The 17,121-nt window shown below is 42.5% G+C and overlaps 1 protein-coding gene across 2 annotated transcripts in view; it reads right to left on the bottom strand.

Annotated features, from left to right (window-relative positions):
• Positions 1 to 17,121, bottom strand: part of NOTCH2 (notch receptor 2) — a 184,660-nt gene that overhangs the window by 89,191 nt on the left and 78,348 nt on the right. Inside the window, exon 3 of one of the 2 annotated variants that reach the window (XM_027866775.1) lies at positions 865 to 1,124. In XM_027866775.1, the coding sequence (XP_027722576.1) occupies positions 865 to 1,124 (260 nt within the window). The remainder of the gene's footprint in view (positions 1 to 864; positions 1,125 to 17,121) is intronic. The other variant, XM_027866776.1, reaches the window with a different exon arrangement.

Below are 17,121 nucleotides of genomic sequence, written 5' to 3'. Positions count from 1 at the left end.
CTCTCTCTCTCTCTCTCTCTCTCTCTCTCTCTCTCTCTCTCTCTCTCCCTCCCTCCCTTTAATTCCACATGGTAACCCTGTAAGATCAGCAGGGTAGGCACTACTATTTTATACACACGGAAACTGGGACTCAGAGAGATTAAAGGCCTATAGAAGGTCACATGGCTAGTTAGTGACCAAAATCCAGTTCCTCTGCTTTTATGTCCAATGCTCTTTGCACAGCACCATACTGCTCTCAGAATGATGACACGTTGGCTGAGGTGTGTGGCAATATGTATACTCTGTAGATACTTCCTTTTATTAGGAAGGAAAGAAGAAGTACTGAGCTTTTCTTAAAAACAAACACCCTTTGTGAAACAGCTTTATCTGGAAAGGTTTGCCCAAACCCTAATCATGGCTTCACCTACAAGTCTGGCTGAGGGAGAAGGATGATTTCGGCTCACTTGCCCAAGGTGAAAAGGAAAAGGAAAACCCAGAGCTATGCCAGAGCTCCAATACTCCTATCCTTCTTTTTTATACAAACCTCTTCTTTTTCTATTGGTAAGAGCAATGTATTGTCATTCAGTGCCTAAGGTAGGGTAGAGAGGGGAATGAGGGACAGCTGTGCTCCTGGTCTCTGGATGACGAATTTTCTGTATTCTAATTTCTGAAGGGCAAACCACTCAGACACATCACATCCCTGCCAGGCTCCTCTACTATTCATTCATCATTCCTTCTTCTTAAAAGGCCAGAGTGGAAGAAAATATCCCATAATCTATCTATTCCAGGGGAGGCCTTTAAGAATAGACATCAAGAACCATCAAAGACAAGGAAGAGCCTCCTGCCAAGGATGGAGGAGGCACTGACCTGAGTCCCAATCCCTACCTGTACGGCCCGGTGGGCAGATGCATTCATACGTGTCTCGGCTACGCATCTGACAAGTACCTCCGTGCTGGCAGGGGCGAGAGACAAAGCACAGGTGGGAGGTGGAGTACTGGCAGTCCTCACCCGTGAAGCCTGGCGCGCAGCGGCATGTGGCTTTCCCCTGCATGGCCAGAGCCACACAGGTTCCTCCATTCTGGCATTTGGTCCTGTCGCAGGGATCCAGCTGTTGGCAGTATTCCCCCAGGAAGCCTGCTGGACACCTGTGCAAAGGAAAGAGTTTTCCACAAAACAATGAACTACAAGAAACCATTTTATTTGACGATCCTTGGCTCATGCAACTTTGTACATCAATTTCCCTTAAATCTCATTCCTATAACAAAGACCGCAGTCCAGGCTTTAGCAAAGAGCATGGAGAAGTTTAAATGAAACAGATGAAAAGATCAATGTGGGGACATTTCAGCATTCCATCCACTCTGCTGCCTGCTCCCAGGGGCTCACACGATTCAGAGAACTCGAAGGGAATGTCTTCATAGAAGAATGTCTTCATAAGTCATCTCATTTTAAATGATCTCATTTTACAGATGAGGAAACTGAGGCCTAAAGAATTTAAGTAACTTGCCCAATAACACAGAGGTTAGAAGTAACAAAGCTGGGATTCTAATCCAATTTCTCTGAATGAATATCCAACATTCTTTTCACCAAGTCACAATGTTTCAGGTATTTAAGCATTAAGGTATTAACATCTTCTGTTTCGTGTCTCAAGGAAGAGAGGAGGAGCAAGTCCTAGGATTAGAATGGGCTTGAGGCCTGGCTATCACCTAAAACTCAGCAGATCTAACAATAGACTCATCATCTTCTACCCTCAAAATGGCCCACATCCCGATTCCTTCTCATTGTACCAATCACCCAGGCTCCAAACTTCCAAGTCACCTTTGACTTTCCTCTCTCACCCCGACCAACCTCCTCCATATAATATCATCCACCGAGAGTTCCCTTTCAGTTGGACACTTAGCTGCAAAGGGAAGGTGAGCCAGGGTTCTTCAAAGGTTTACCAGCAGAGCACAAGAACTGGCAGGCCCTAGCAAGCCGGCAGATAAGCTCCAAGAGGGCGGGGACTGTTCCATTTCTGTCTTGGTATGTCCAGGAACTAGCCCTGTACCTGACATACACAGTAGATGCTTAATAAATGCTTATTGATTAATAGTATGGACCCAATGAAAGCTGAGAACCCCAATTCTGTCTTCATTTGAAGACCAGCCTACTTAAGCTTAAGATCATCACCAAAAGGCTAGTGACCAGGTAATGGCATTCCTTAGTCACTACAACTCATGAAATTGTCTACCTAGGTATGAAAAAGTGTATCCAGGAAAACTGTTCTCACATCATCATAAGGTGATGCGCATGCACACAAACACACAATTTTTATCTTTTGTAAAAGGACCAACAAGACAGAAGAACATTCCAAACACCGAATGTCTACTTGTCAGGGATGCAGTCAAGGGGAATTCTCGTTTGTCTGTGGGATGGATGGCCAGAGGTCTCTTCCAGCTGTGATATTCGTGCAGTCTTCATCAGTTGGGGAGACCTCCACACTGATTAAGTCATGGATCATCTTAAGTACTGAAATAATGTATTTCACCTCCGTTAGTTACTTCCTTTTCATCCCCACGACTGCCACCCTTGTCTAGTCCCTTCACTCCTCACACCAACGCTACCATAGTAGCGTCACAGGATTTCCCCTTGCTTCCAGATTCTCGCCTAATCTATCCTGTAATCTTACTAAAAAAACATTTTCATCATGGTCTTTCCCAGATCAAAAAACCTTCAACAGTTCCCCATGGCCTCCAGGACGTGGAGGGTTCAAGGCGTTCCATCATCTCTCCTCCAGACAAGTTGGTCCTTTTACTATCTCTGAATATACCTCCCTCACTTCTGCCTCTGTGACTTTATTTCTGAGCCTTCATTTCCTCACTATAAAAACTGGAAAGCTGGACTGCATAATCTCTAAGTTCTCTGCCAGCTCTTAGGTGCTTCTCATTCCTCATCTGAAGAGCTCCTCCTTACTTCTCTCTGGTTGCATCAATTTTGGGGGAGAGGCAAATGGCGTTAAGTGACTTGCCTAGGGTCACACAGCTAATAATTGTCCAAAGCCAGATTTAAACTCAACTCCTTCTGATTCCAGGGCCAGTGTTCTATCCACTGTGCCATCTAGCTGCCCCTGGCCTAGTTCAATTCCAATTTCTTAACAGCTTTTCCTGAGACTTTAGCCCTCAGTGACCTCCCTCTTCTGAATTTCCATCTATATGTACCAAGGAGCTTTAATAATGGAGATACATTATGAATCTTCATGTAGCCCCTATGTCTGGGATAGTTTATATTCAACAAACTACGTGAAATACAAATAAATGGATGACGTATGACGTGTTCCTCTATGTACACGTACACCTCGTATAATTTGAAACGACTGCAATTTTTTTCCCCAGGGGAGGAGGTAGCAGTTAAGTAAGCAGTTAAGAGGTAACGTCAGTTAAAGAAAAGATATTTCCCAAGAGCCCATGATAACAAAACAGCTACTGACTGATGAGATAAAGAGGCTTCTGGGAGGAAGGACAACCCAAGGGGCAGGGAATCAGCAATGGCAGCCTCCAAGAGCCAGGAATGGTTTTAGATTCCTAGCCAAGCATGGACGGATTCTAAGGTGAGCAGAAAAGAGAGGAGACATCCTGCTCAAGGCACCAGAAACTGACAGGACACAATCTAATACAGATGTTTTTACTTTCCCTACCCTTTACCCCAACAGCTAGGTGGTTCAGTAGATGGAGCACTGGGCCTGGAGTCAGGAAGATTTTAATTCAAATCCAGCCTCAGACACTAGCTATGTGACCCTGGGCAAGTCACTTAACCCTGTTTGCCTTAATCCACCGGAGAAGGAAATGGCAAATCATTCCAGCATCTTTGCCAAGACAATCCTATGGACAGCATTGGTGTCCTATGGTCATGAAGAGTCGGATGTGACTTAACAAGAAACAGCAACACCCCTTATCCCCATCCCAGCTGCAGAGACTGTCCAAGTCTTACCTATCGAAGTTATAAATGCTTGGAGGAGTTCATAGCCCAAATTATCCTAAGGATAAAGGGGGATAAGTCTGTGTTCTTCAGGAATGTGGCTCATGTTCTCTTGATTTACTATTCATTTCAATGTCTGGATAAACAGTCTATGTTTTGAAAGCTATTTATAGGTTTTGGTCTGCTAGCAGACTTCAAAATAAATGACCGTCCTAGCCTCCCTAAATAAGACCTAATCCCTACCCTCAAATAATTTACAATCTAGAAGGGAAGAAGACAAGAATGTAGGAAAAACATAACATATGAAGAGAACCCTGAGAAGGGAGACATTACTTCTAACTGGAGGGCACTAGAGACTTGATGGAGGAAGTGGCACATGAGTTCACCCTTGGAGGATCAGAAAGCAGGTATAGATTAAGAAAAAAATACATTCCAGATGTTGGAAATTATGAAAACAAAGGTGCAGAGGTGAAAAAAGAAGAGGCCCTGTTTGAGGTACAGTGAATAGCCCAGTATGCTGAGCACAGACAACACCAAGGGCGAATTCTTTGAAATAATATTGATAACGTGGGCTGGTGTAAGTTTATTCAGGGCTTCAAAGGCAACAGAGTTTACTTTTAATTTCATAGGCAATGGGACACCGAAGTTTTCTGGGCAGGAGTGACTTCATCAGAAACGTGTGTGTGTGTGTGTAAAAATGTGCCTGACAGTGATGTGGAGAGCTAGGAGACTCTGCAAGTAAGGAGATCAGTTAGAAAGCTATTGTAATAGTTTGATTCAAGCAAGAAGAAGTGAGGACTAGTGTAGGGTGGTGGTCATTAAGAATTCTTTCATTCATTCAATAAACATTTACTAAGAACCTACTGAGTGCTTAATAAATAAAAACATCGTGCTCAGGGTCAAAAGAGGCACCACATATGAAGGATTAGAAAGGAAAAGACGAGTGGTAGAGATATCATAGGGATAGACAACAGGATTGACTGAATGAGGGAGGGATAAGGAAGAGAAAGGACTCAAAGATAACTCAGGTTTCATGACGGGGAAAATGGTGGTACCATAAAAAGAACTAGAGAAGTATCTGGGGAAATGATAATGCATTCAATTTTGGTGTGGTCAGTTTAAGGTGCCAATAAGTAAGTCATGGTGATTTCCAGCAAGGAATCTAGGTCTGGAGTTCAGGAGAAATGTGAAAGCTATTGATACAGATCTGGGAACCAATCATCCATCTCAAGATGATACAGTGGGAACAGGAGAGATCAACAAGGAAAAGAATGTAAAAAAAGGAATGCCAAGAACAGACACTAGGAGTAGACCTGTATCTTTGAGGAAAAGAAGCCAACAAAACATGTGGAAATGATATAGTCAGAGAGATAGGAAGAGCAGCATGAGAACACTATCACAGAGAGAGATAAGCATGCCACAATTTTGTTGTTGTTCAATTGCATCCAACTCTTCATGACCCTATGGACCACAGCATGCCAAGCCCTTCTATCCTTCATTATCTTTTGAAGTCTGTCCAAGCTCATGTTCATTGTTTCTCTGACACTATCAATCCATCTCATTCTCCGCCATCCCCTTTTCCTTTTGCCTTCACAATCTTTCCCAACATCAGTGTCTGTTCCAATGAGTCCTGTCTTCTCATATGGCCAAAGTATTTAAGCTTCAAGCTTCAGTATTTGACCTTCCAGTGAACAGTCTGAATTAATTGTTTAAGTATCAACTGATTTGATCTCCTTGTCATCCAAAGAGACTCTCAAAAGTCTTCTCCAGCACCGCAATTCAAAAGTGTTGATTCTGCAGCACTCAGCTTTCCTTATAGTCCAACTCTCACAGCCACACATTGTTACTGGAAAAACCATTTTGACTATATGGACCTTTGTTGGCAAGATGATGTCTCTGCTTTTCAGTATGCTGTCCAGATTTGCTATAGCTTTCCTTCCAAGGTTCATATTTGATCCCTCATATTTGCAGGTTGCTTTTGTGGTGGTGATGGTGATTGTTGTTGTTGTGAAAGTGGGTATTTAGGGGGAGGTCTAGGGCTTAAGTGTGTAAAATTTTTGTTGCTCAGTCATTTCAGTTATGCCTACTTTTCATGACTTCATTTGGGGTTTTCTTGGCAAAGATAATGGAGTGGTTTGCCATTTCCTTCTCTCGTTCATTTTACATCTGAGGAAACTGAGGCAATCACAGTTAAGGTGCCTAGGTCACACAGCTAGGAAGTGTCTGAGGCTGGATTTGAACTCATGAAGATAAGTCTTCTTGACTTGAGGCTTAGCACTCTGTCTACTGTACCATCTAGCTGCCCCCAAAGCAGGTAATAAATAGTGTTAAGTGCTTCAGGGAATCCAAGAGGATGAGGAGACAAAAAAAAGGTCACTGACTATGGTGATTAGGAGGTCATAACTGACCTTTAAGAAAAATTTCAGGGCAGTGGTTAGGACTAAAGATAGGTTGCAATGAACCAAGGAGTAAATGAGTTACTAAAAGCAGAAACAGATAGTGTAGACTATTGGGTTGGGGGTGTGATGTCCAATTCAGCGAGTATACACGAGCTACTATGGGCAAGATCTCATTCACCACTCTGGACTCAAGGCTGAAAACCAAGTAAGCACTCCAATCAGTGACTGCCTGATGCTGCTTGGGCTATAGGCGAATGATTCATTCCTTCACCTTTACCTTCAATGTGTGCTGCATGTGATTCCAACTAAATTACTTCATTCAGCACCTCTTCCAACCTCAGTCCCCCATCTTCTCCTGCTCTAGCCAAATGTCTCTTTCCTCTCTACCTACTCTTTCCATGTCCCTCTGAAATCCAATTCTCAACCATACCACCTCATAGAAACTATTGTTTGAGATAAGTAATTTCTTCCTCGACAAAGCCAAGTTTTTATCTTGCCTAAGTTCTCCACTATGCGTTATACCAATCACCCCACCTTCCTACTAGATGTTCTTTCTACACTTGACTTCCATGTCACTTTTACCTTTTGCATTGCCCTCTTTTGATGATTCATCCCAATTCTGAACATTTTCATTGGCTGCCTCCCATGCCTGGAATGCTCTCCCTCCTTATCCCTGCCTCCTAGGTTCCTTCAAGTCTCAGCTAACACCCCAGTTAGAAGCTTTTTCCAATCCTCCTCAATCTTAGTGCCTTCCTCCTGAGATCACCTCCAATTTATCCTGCACATATCTTATTTGCATGTAGTTGTTTGCATGTTGTTTCCCTCATTAGACTGTGAGCTACTCAAAGGCAGGGACTGTCTTTTGCCTTTCTTCATATCCTCAGTGCTTAGTATGGTGCTCAGTACAGAGAAGGTGCTTAGTAAATGCTAGCTGACTGATTGACTGGATCCCTTCTCAATTTTTAAGAAAAATTTATAACGAAAGGAAATGCTAAATTTTTGTTAAATGTTGGTGAAAATAAAGAAGCAATTTCTTTCCCATCCAAGTCACCAGACTCCCTGAAATCTATCCATGAATTGCTTGGGGGTGTCTATGAATCCCAGGTTAAGAATCCCTGTTTTAGAAACTATCTCCTCTAATCTCTCACCTTGTGTAAAAATCCCTTCTATAGCAATGAAATTCACCATGTATTTATCTTTTTTTTTTTTTTGGTGAGGCACTCTGGATTAAGTGACTTGTCCAGGGTCACACAGCTAGTAAGTGTCATGTGTCTGAGGCTGGATTTGAATTCAGGTCCTCCTGACTTCAAGGCCAAAGCTCTATCTACTGCATCACCTAGCTGCCCCATCAACATGCATTTATAAAGCAACTACCACACACAGTTTTTCAGCAAAACATTGGATAAGCTCTCTCATATCATTCTTCTGGAAAAGATGGAGAGATATGGACTATCCAATTATAAATTTTGATGGATTTGCAAATGCTTGAACGTACGGACTCAGAGTATTTATTAATGGTTCAATGTCAACTTGGCAGTAGGTGTCCGGCAGAGTCCAAAGAGATTTGTGCTTGAGACAATGCATTTTTAACATTTTTTATTAGTAACATGGATAAAGACACAGATAGGCTTGCTAATCAGACTTGTAGATGACACCACACTGGGTGGGAACAGTCAGGATCTAAAAAAAAAAACTGCATGTGGTAGAGCACTAGGCTGAATCTAATAAAATGAAATGCTATGAAGATAAATGTAAACTCTACACTTGGGATTTTCTTTTAAAAAATCAACTTTACAAGCAGAGGATGTGGGAGGCATGGTTAGTCAGCAGTCTGTCTACAAAAGATCTGGGGATTTTGGTGGGCAGCAAGGTTCATGAGTCAACAATAGATGGGGAAGCCAAAAAAGCTAATGCAATCGCATCAAAAGAAAATAATTTCAAGGATTAAAGGGATGGCAATCATCCTATACTCAGCTCTGCTGTGACAAGGAGAACACTGATAACTATAGTGTCCCCAAAACACAGCAACCAGGATGCCTAAGGACCCCTTGTCTATGCTAAATGTTGTTGTTGTTGTTGTTGTTGTATTTGTTTGTCCTTTGTTCTCAAAGAGGACCATGACATCAGGAAGGTGATGCCACGACTAGGCAACTGAATTTGGATTCAAGTGAGGGATGACTGTGCAAAGTCACCAGCTTCACCTTCTCCAGAGCCATCTGGGTCCAATGGTAAGATCAGGACGAGCAGAGATGGCCCCAGATGTACAGGAGCATCATAGCCGGTTTGGGGTCATGTGGAAGAGGAAATACATTTATTCATTTTGGTTCCAGAGAGGGGAAAAGGAGAAATGAGTGAAGGTGACAAAGAAGCAAATTGATGCTTGATATCATGAAGCTTCCTAAGAATTAGAAGTGGTCAAAGCCTAATGAGCTGCATTGGGAAATGGCGGCCAGGAGACCTTCACTGGAGGTCTTAAAGGAAAGGCTGGATGACCATTTATTGAAGTGTTGTAACGAGACATTCCTTTTGAGACACAGATGCCTGCTTAGGTCTAGTCCCACTCAAAAGATCTGTAGCTCATAAGGCACTAGTGGTGCAAAGATAAAAACAAGGCAGCCTCTTCCCTCAAGGACCTGACAACGTACTAAAGAGGTACAAAATGTGTGTATGTGTGTGTACACACACACACAGAGTAGAGTGTGACCAGACAAAGCATGCCAGGAATATATAAAGGAAAGGAGAACACTCAGGCTAATTTTATGGAGAAAGTGGCCCTTGAGCCGAGCTAAGAAGAAATAGGATTTTGAGTCGTCTTTGAGTCTTTTCTCTTCCCTAACCCTCCCTCATTCAATTAATCCTGTTCTCTCTCCCTACAATATCTCTACCACTTGTCTTTCTAATCCTTCATATGTGGTGTCTCTTTTGGCTCTGACTATAATGTTTTTATTTATTAAGCATTTAGTAGGTTCTTAGTAAATGAGACCTAGGCACTTTTCAAGAGAAGCAGGCATCAGAGACGTGGGGAGAACCTTTGCAAAAGGGCAGAGGAGGGAGATTATTTTGGGACGGCCTGTGTTTCAGTTTGGATTATATATTAACATGAAGAGGAATAATAATAATAATAATAGCTAACATTTATATAACACTATGAAACAGGCACTTTTTTTGCAATTATTATATTATTTGATCTTCACAAGCAGCTTTGGGAGATAAGTGCTATTACTGTCCCCATTTTACAGATGAGGAAACTGAGATAAACAGAGGTTAAGTGACTTGCCCAGGATCACATATCTAGTAAAGTATCTGAGGTCACATTTGAACTGAGGTCTCCCCGACTCCAGGCCCAAGGCTAAAGCTTAAAAGGTAATTCAGAGGAGGCATTAAATGCAACGGAGTTAATATTTTATCCTAGAGGCAAGTGGAAGCTACTGAAGCTTTGATTAGCTTGTTTGCTTTCTTTTCTAAAAAGGCCACGTAGTCAAATGTGCATCAGGAAGATTTTTGGTAGCTGTAATGATAACAACAACAATAAACAGATGAATTCTGAGGATCTGTTTCCAGAAACACACATTTCTCATGTTTTTCATATGGATTTATGATAGTGAAACTAGACCAGGACACTTGTCTATTACCGGAAACTATAGAAAGGTTATCTTTAAGGAACTCAGACTTATTGACTAATTGATAGATATGGAGGTCCTGATTTCAAGGAACTTACATGGAAGGGTAGTGCCTAGACAGATACAAGGAAATGATAGAAATGGGGAGGTAACTCACTGCAGGTTTCAACACCTGAGCACTTCCCAAACACCCAGAAAGCCACGATCTGGAGTCCACAATTACATAATGCCATAAGCCAACAGACAAATTCCCATACAGAGATGTCCAAATATCCTTGACAACTCAACTAATAAACAATTATCACAGTCAAAACTATTGCCCACCATCACCCAGACATAACACTGATCCATTAAAATTTAATAACATTTAAGAGATATCACCGTATCCAATACTTTTCATCTCTGTTATTGGAGTTGTGCTGAAAATGCATTTAGTGACAATACAGAGGATGAGCTTATATCCCAATGCTTTCATTCAGCTTCAAAAAGAAGTTATTTAATCCTCCTGTGTAAAAAAGTCAACAGAACAATAACATAAAAATAGTCCTAAGAGCCTTTCTGTCAGACTGCCATCAAACAAAATGAGAGTGAAATGGTGTAACTCATAGCGCCATAAATTCTGTGAAGTGATTTACACAAATTGTGGGGACCCTACGGTTATGCCCATTTTACACAAGGAAACTGAAGCTGAGAGAGATTAAGGAACTTGCTTTGATTGAACAAAGCTATCATTTGAGGTGAAAGTCATGCCCAGGTTTTCCTGCTATCCAGCCTTCCACTCTACCCACACCAGTGATGGATGAAGGATGGTTTAGATGACAAAGAATGGATACAGAGAACCCAGGGAGGAGATCATTACAACAAGTCTGAGTGAAAGGTAACAAGAGTTTGAACTAGGGTGATGGCACTGCATGAGTGGAGAGGAAGGGACGGATACAAGCGATGTTGTATACAACATCGTTGTATACAACGATGGATACAGCTGCTGGTAGACTTGACAGGATTCGGCAACTGATTGGACGTGGACAATGATGGAGAGGGAAGACTCAAAGATAGCTCTGGGGTTCCAAGCCTAGGGGGAGGATATTGGTGTTGTTGACAGAAACACAGATTGTGGGGTAAACATTCCTGACAGATGGCCATCTATCTATCGATCTGTCAATCAACAAGCATTGAGGAAACAAAAAAGGGCAAAAACCATCCCTGCCTTCAAAGAGCTTATATTCCAGGGGGGAGAATATATAAATAGTTTCCTATACAACACACAGATTTAGATGGGCCTTTGAGAGGAAGGATGGGGAAACGGTAAAGGCCTGAATGAGCCAGGGTTTGAGCTGAGTCATGAAGGAAAAAGGGGATTCTGAAAGTTGAAGGCCAGTGGTCAGCGCATTCCAGGGAGGAGGGATTGCCGGTACAAGGCCACTGAGATAGACAGGCGGCATGTCAGGTGCAAGGAACAGTAAACAGGTCAGTGTGTCTACTTCTACCTCTCCAGCTTACGAGACACCAATTTCCACTGTTGTGCACTTCTAATTACTCAAAAGCTCTTCCAGATACTGAGCTGAGAATTTCCTCCCTACAGCTTACCTGTCATGGTCCTCCTTTGGCCCTCTGGAGCATTATAGAACAATTCCACTACATGATTGCCCTTCAAATACCTGAAAAGAGTTGGCATCTCTCTCCTTAATCTTTTCTTCTCCCCACTCAACATTCCTATTTTCTTCAGCTATTCCTCATTTGATGGATTTCCAGAAAATTTATTATCCTGGGTCCCCTCTTCCAGTAGACCAGTAACCCCATTCTCATTTGGCAACAATATTCTTAAACTGTGGCTCTAGATACAATTTGACCAATGGAGAATATAGTGGGATTATGATATGGATGCCACACTTCTATTTCTTAGCTTAAGATTGCTTTAGGTTTTTCTTTTAAATATCAGTAATAACAGTGTTAAGAAATAAATTTACATTGATTCTGTGGTCAATTAAAAACTCAGGTCTTTGTCATATGAATTATTAAACCATGTTTCTCCATCCTGTGCTTGTGCAATGAATTTTTTATAAATGACAAGAAACGGCATGGCAGCATTGTGTAACAGACAGAAAATCAGCCATGGAATCAGAAAGACCCAGAAGTGTTGCCTCTGACACATATTTGCAGTACCACTCTCTAAGCATCCTAGACAACTTTCATAAGACTATGAGTCGCTGCACAGTGGCCAGTCTATGTTGGTAGTGGACCTTTGCTCACTGGGAGAACACCACACTAATGAAGTAAATGTCTGGCCTGACAAAATTACAGAATGTGATTCATTCTTTCATTCAGCCACTTAGTAAGTGCCTTATTAAGCACTAACTACGTATAAGACAATCTGCTAAGATACAGAGGAAGCAGGACACAGGTCCCAATCTCAAGGAGTTTCCATATGGGAGTGGTGACCAGACAGATACAAATATAACTTTTGCTGTTGTTCAGTAGTTTCAATTGTGTGAGACTCCTCATGATCCCATTTGGGGTTTTTCTGGCAAAGATAGTGGAATGGTTTGCCATTTTCTTCTCCAGCTCATTTGACAGAAGAGGAAACTGAGGTAAACAGGGTTAAGTGATTTGGTCAGGGTCACACAGTTAGGATGTGTCCGAGGCTGGATTTGAACTCTATCTACTTCACCACCTATCTGCCCTACACAGATAGGCACATAGAATATGAGAAATGCATAGGAGTACAAAGTAACAGGTGTTCAGATGAAGAAAGGCTTACTTCCAGCCGAGGCCTTTACAGAGGAAGCTGAGCAGAGCCTTGAAGATGGCTGACAGGTGGAAATATGGGGGAGGTTATTCCAGGCACAAAGAACAACGTGATCCAGAGAGCACAGGACACTTTCAGGGAATAGTGAGAGGTCCAGTGTGGCTAGAACAGAGGAGTGCATGGTGGGGAGGTGGGGAGGGAGGGAGTAGAATGTGATAAGGCAGGTAGCACAGCATGGCTGTAAGAAAGAGCAGAGGTTGGCACTCGATTCTTGGGGGTCTCAAAGGCCAAATCAAGAACTTTGAGCTCTATTGAGAAGGCAGTAAGGAGGCACTGAAGGGTTCTGATCAATGGAGTTATTGGACCTGTACATCAAGATGATTGCTCTCACAACAGTTGTGTAGGCTGGTTTGATGAAAGCAGGGAGAGAGGGAGAGAGATACAAGAAAACCAAGCCAAGAGGGAAGGAAGGCCTGAAGTAAGGTGGAAACAGAGGAAATGGAAAGAGTAGAGGTGCATGAGATATTGTGGAAGAAGACTTAAAGAGTTTGGCAATCCATCAATCAAAAATGACTTCCAGGTTGTGAGAATGGGGAACCAAGGGAGAACAGTGGTGCTATTGACAAAAAGGGAGAGATGTCACGAGGGAATAAGTTTAAAGGAAAAAAAAATATTTCCATCCTAGACATGCTGATTTTGAGGTGGTGGTTGGACCTTCAAGAAGAAACACCTAGCGGGGTATTGGAAATATGGACCTGAAAGGAGAGATCAGGCCTAGAGAGAGAACTGGGAACTTCTCACATATGACAGCTCATGGTGGAGAAGTAGGAGTTCACAGTAAGGGAAGAAGTGTTCAATTTTATTTCACTACCTTTGGCACAGGGTTCTAGACAATCTAGATAAATTTAAATCTTGCCTTACACAATCAAAGAATGCAAAAGGCAGAGCTTGAAGGCACCATCTGGTCTAACTCCTTTATTGCACAGATGAAAGAACTCAAACTTAACGAGGTTAAGGGACTTGCCCAAGGTTTGTCACATGGATTTGTCACACTATTCCTCCCACTTTTTGCCATCCATTAATTTGATAAGTGTGCCCTCTACAACTTCATCCAAGTTGTTGATAAAAATCGACACCAAGGCCAGAACTCTGTGGCATACCACTAGACACCTCCCTACAGGCTGATCTTGATCCATCAACCAACATTCTCTTGGGATGGCTGTCCTGCAGCGAAATCTAGCTAATCCTACCGTATTCCATCCCACAATTTTCTATCTTATCCAGACGAATATCATGAAAGACTTTGCTCAATGCCTTTCTCAAATTAGGATGCACTGTCTACAGTCCTGCCTTGATCTCATATGCAGTTTTATTTCCTTATTTTGTTTACTATTTGCTGATGCCTTTGGATTTTTACACAAGTCATTTCGTAACGCTCCTCCCCCTTCCCACAATGACCCTTCCCTTGTAACAAAGGAAAACAACTAATAAGCAACACAGATAAAATGGTAGTCTGGTAGGACATGCAGCCTTCTGTTCTCGGAGTCTCTACTAAAACAAAGGGAATATGTTTCATGATCTGTCCACCGAGAAAAAGATTGGTCATGACAATTAATCTCAGTTCAGCTACATTTTAGTGCTGTTTTTATCTAAGTCATGGCGGTCATTGTGCTTATTTTTTTTCCAGCTTCCACTAACTTCACTCATGAGTTTGCCTATGTTTTCCCATATTTCTCTGAATTCTTCCTATTACTCATATCTTGAGGTATAATACCATTCAATTCTATTCATATACCTCAATGTGTTCACCCAAACAATGGGCATCTGGTTTGTTTTTCTCACAGAGTGGTGCCATGAATAATAATAATCTTATGGTGTGCTTTCCTTAAGGAATAGTTTCAAAGGATGAGACTCAGTCTTCTGACTCCCAAAATTTAGCGCTCTTTTGACTCTGTCGTAACTGCCTCCCCAAAGTCATATCTTTTGTGGAGAATTCCCACACTAAAACTCCGTTAGCCTCTGACTGTTCCACTTCTACACATCATACAATATGAATATTATTTTTGCTTATCTGCATACTTTCTGTTTTGATGTTCTTGTGTCTCTTTCACACGTCCACTGGAATAAAATTCCTTGAGTTCCTAATGCATATTATTACCTACATCTTAATTGTATATAGGTGTTAACTGATTCCAAAACCGAGGTCACTTTCATATGATGGAAGAAGCAAATTCCATGGGCTGCCTTTTAAGCATCCTTCCAAGCTCCACTCACTAATTTATTAGGGCTCTAAGGAATCTTAGAGGTTATCCAGTCCAACCTCCCCATTTTATAGAGGAGAAAACTGAGGCCCAGGCAGCCTAATGACTTGCTTCAGGTTAAACAGCAGAGCCAGGATTTAAATCCAGGTCCTTTGCTTTCAAATCCAGCACGGTTTCCACTTCATGCCTCATATGGCCTTGGCTTGGTAAAACAAATCAGTTCCAAGAAGTCAGTCTGACCCTGAGGGCACAGCACGTCTACCAGTAGCTCCTGCTGATAGACTAAATTACAGATATGAAATCAAGGAGAATCTTGAGGTGGGTACAATGAGAGCTGGAAAATGGGGGAGCTCTGTTTCCTGGGGTACCAAAGGATTTGCTGCCTGAAATTAAAAGGATAGAAAGCTCGGTTTTTGGTTGTTGTTTTTTTTTTTCCCCCTCCAGTAGTTACAGTGCAGTCATGCTCTGGAAATAGGAGACCAGACTACACGGCACCTCAACTTTCCTTTCCAGCTCTGCCATTTTATTAAGAACATTTCTAGCCCGCCTTCAGAGAGCTGCTCAGAGCCTTTAATACAAAAACAGCATGTGGGAAAGGTGCATATGAAAAACTCTCTCAAGAAAACCTGAGTAAATCTAACAGCTAGCTGCCTGCCATTCTCAATCTTGTATGGATTCAGCTCCCTCCCGGAGTGCATTCACCATTGATTTCAGTTACTCCCTCCAGTGCTCCTTTCTAGTCCACTCCAATCTTGCCTCTGACTCTGGAACTTTGAAAGAAAATAAATCACAGGCAGGGCTATGAAAGCAGGGTAATACATTTTTTTTTTAAAGTAAGAGAGTGCTTTTTTCATGAAGTGATTCCAGGAATTAATCTGAATACTTATCAGGCCCAACTACATTCAGTTCCTTTTCTTGGAACAGAGGGGAGAAACAACCCAAAACCTTATGTTCCTATGGGGAAGGTATCCAATCCTTTAACCTTATTGTCCAACAGACGCGCACACACACACACACACACACACACACACACACACACACACACAGAGATTCTCCTAATAAAAGGTTTGCCTATCTTCCCTTTGAAAGAATACTCACACGGTTCCCCTTAATGAAACTGATGAGAACCAGACCTCCATTCTATTACACCCCCAGTAGCCTGGATTAGTTCACATGTAGACACTTTACAGATTTCAGCAATGCTGGGATTTGAATATCAATCCCAATGGCTACAGGTCAGGATCAGTTTCCCTAGTAATGAAGGGCAGAAAGATTTGTTCTTTCAAGTTTCCTATGTGAATAGCCACTCGTCTAGAGAAAAGCTCGGCACTGTGGCCGCCTGTGGCAGCTCCAGGATGACTGAAGTCTGAACAGGAAATAAGCCCCCCTTCCAAATAAAAGCCAGTGTTCTTTCTCGCCTGGTTTTTTTCCATCCAGGGCTCTGCATCAGCGGGGCGAACACAAATCGCATCCCGGGGCTTTGTGGAGTCTCAGCTTTCTTTAGCTGAGGTCTGATCATTAAAAAACAAAACAAAACAGAACCTCACTGGACACACAAAAGGAGAGAAAGGGAGAGAGAAGGAGGGGAGGAAGAGGGAGAGAGGGAGAGAGGGAGAGAGAGGGAGGGGGGGAGAGAGAGGGAGAGAGAGAGAGAGAGAGAGAGAGAGAGAGAGAGAGAGAGAGAGAGAGAGAGAGAGAGAGAGAGAGAGGGGTGCTTTACCAAACAGCTATTTCAAAATCATGATTTTTAAAGTGCTATAGAGAAGCTGGAACAGAGGGGAGAAAAATGTCTCATGTGGGCTGCGTCGGCCCTGCAGCTGCTCCTCATTAAAGCTTCTCCTTTACTCCCTCTGGGCTAGTTTCCAGCAGAAAATTCTTTAGTCAGAACTGTGCTTTCAACCCACTTTCTTCTTCCCCTGGGCCCTGCCTCGCCACCCAATCTGCAGTGGCAGCCTGCCCTGGTGTGAGCTCGGAATGGGGAGGGCTGTCACTGAGGTATGGAGGGAGGGGAGCAGATAAACTCCAACATCCCCCCCCCCCCCCCCCCAAAAAAACCCAACTTAACACTGGCCAAGAGCAGGAACCCATATATTGCTTGAATTGACTCCAAAGTCAGTCTGCTCTTCTCTTTCCCCTAGAAACAAATACCTGGCATTGGGCTATGT

This window comes from Vombatus ursinus, unplaced genomic scaffold (genome assembly GCF_900497805.2).
Source record: "Vombatus ursinus unplaced genomic scaffold, bare-nosed wombat genome assembly UNPS02014782.1, whole genome shotgun sequence".
Classification (NCBI taxonomy): domain Eukaryota; kingdom Metazoa; phylum Chordata; class Mammalia; order Diprotodontia; family Vombatidae; genus Vombatus; species Vombatus ursinus.
This window is presented reverse-complemented; position numbering and strand designations above follow the sequence as displayed.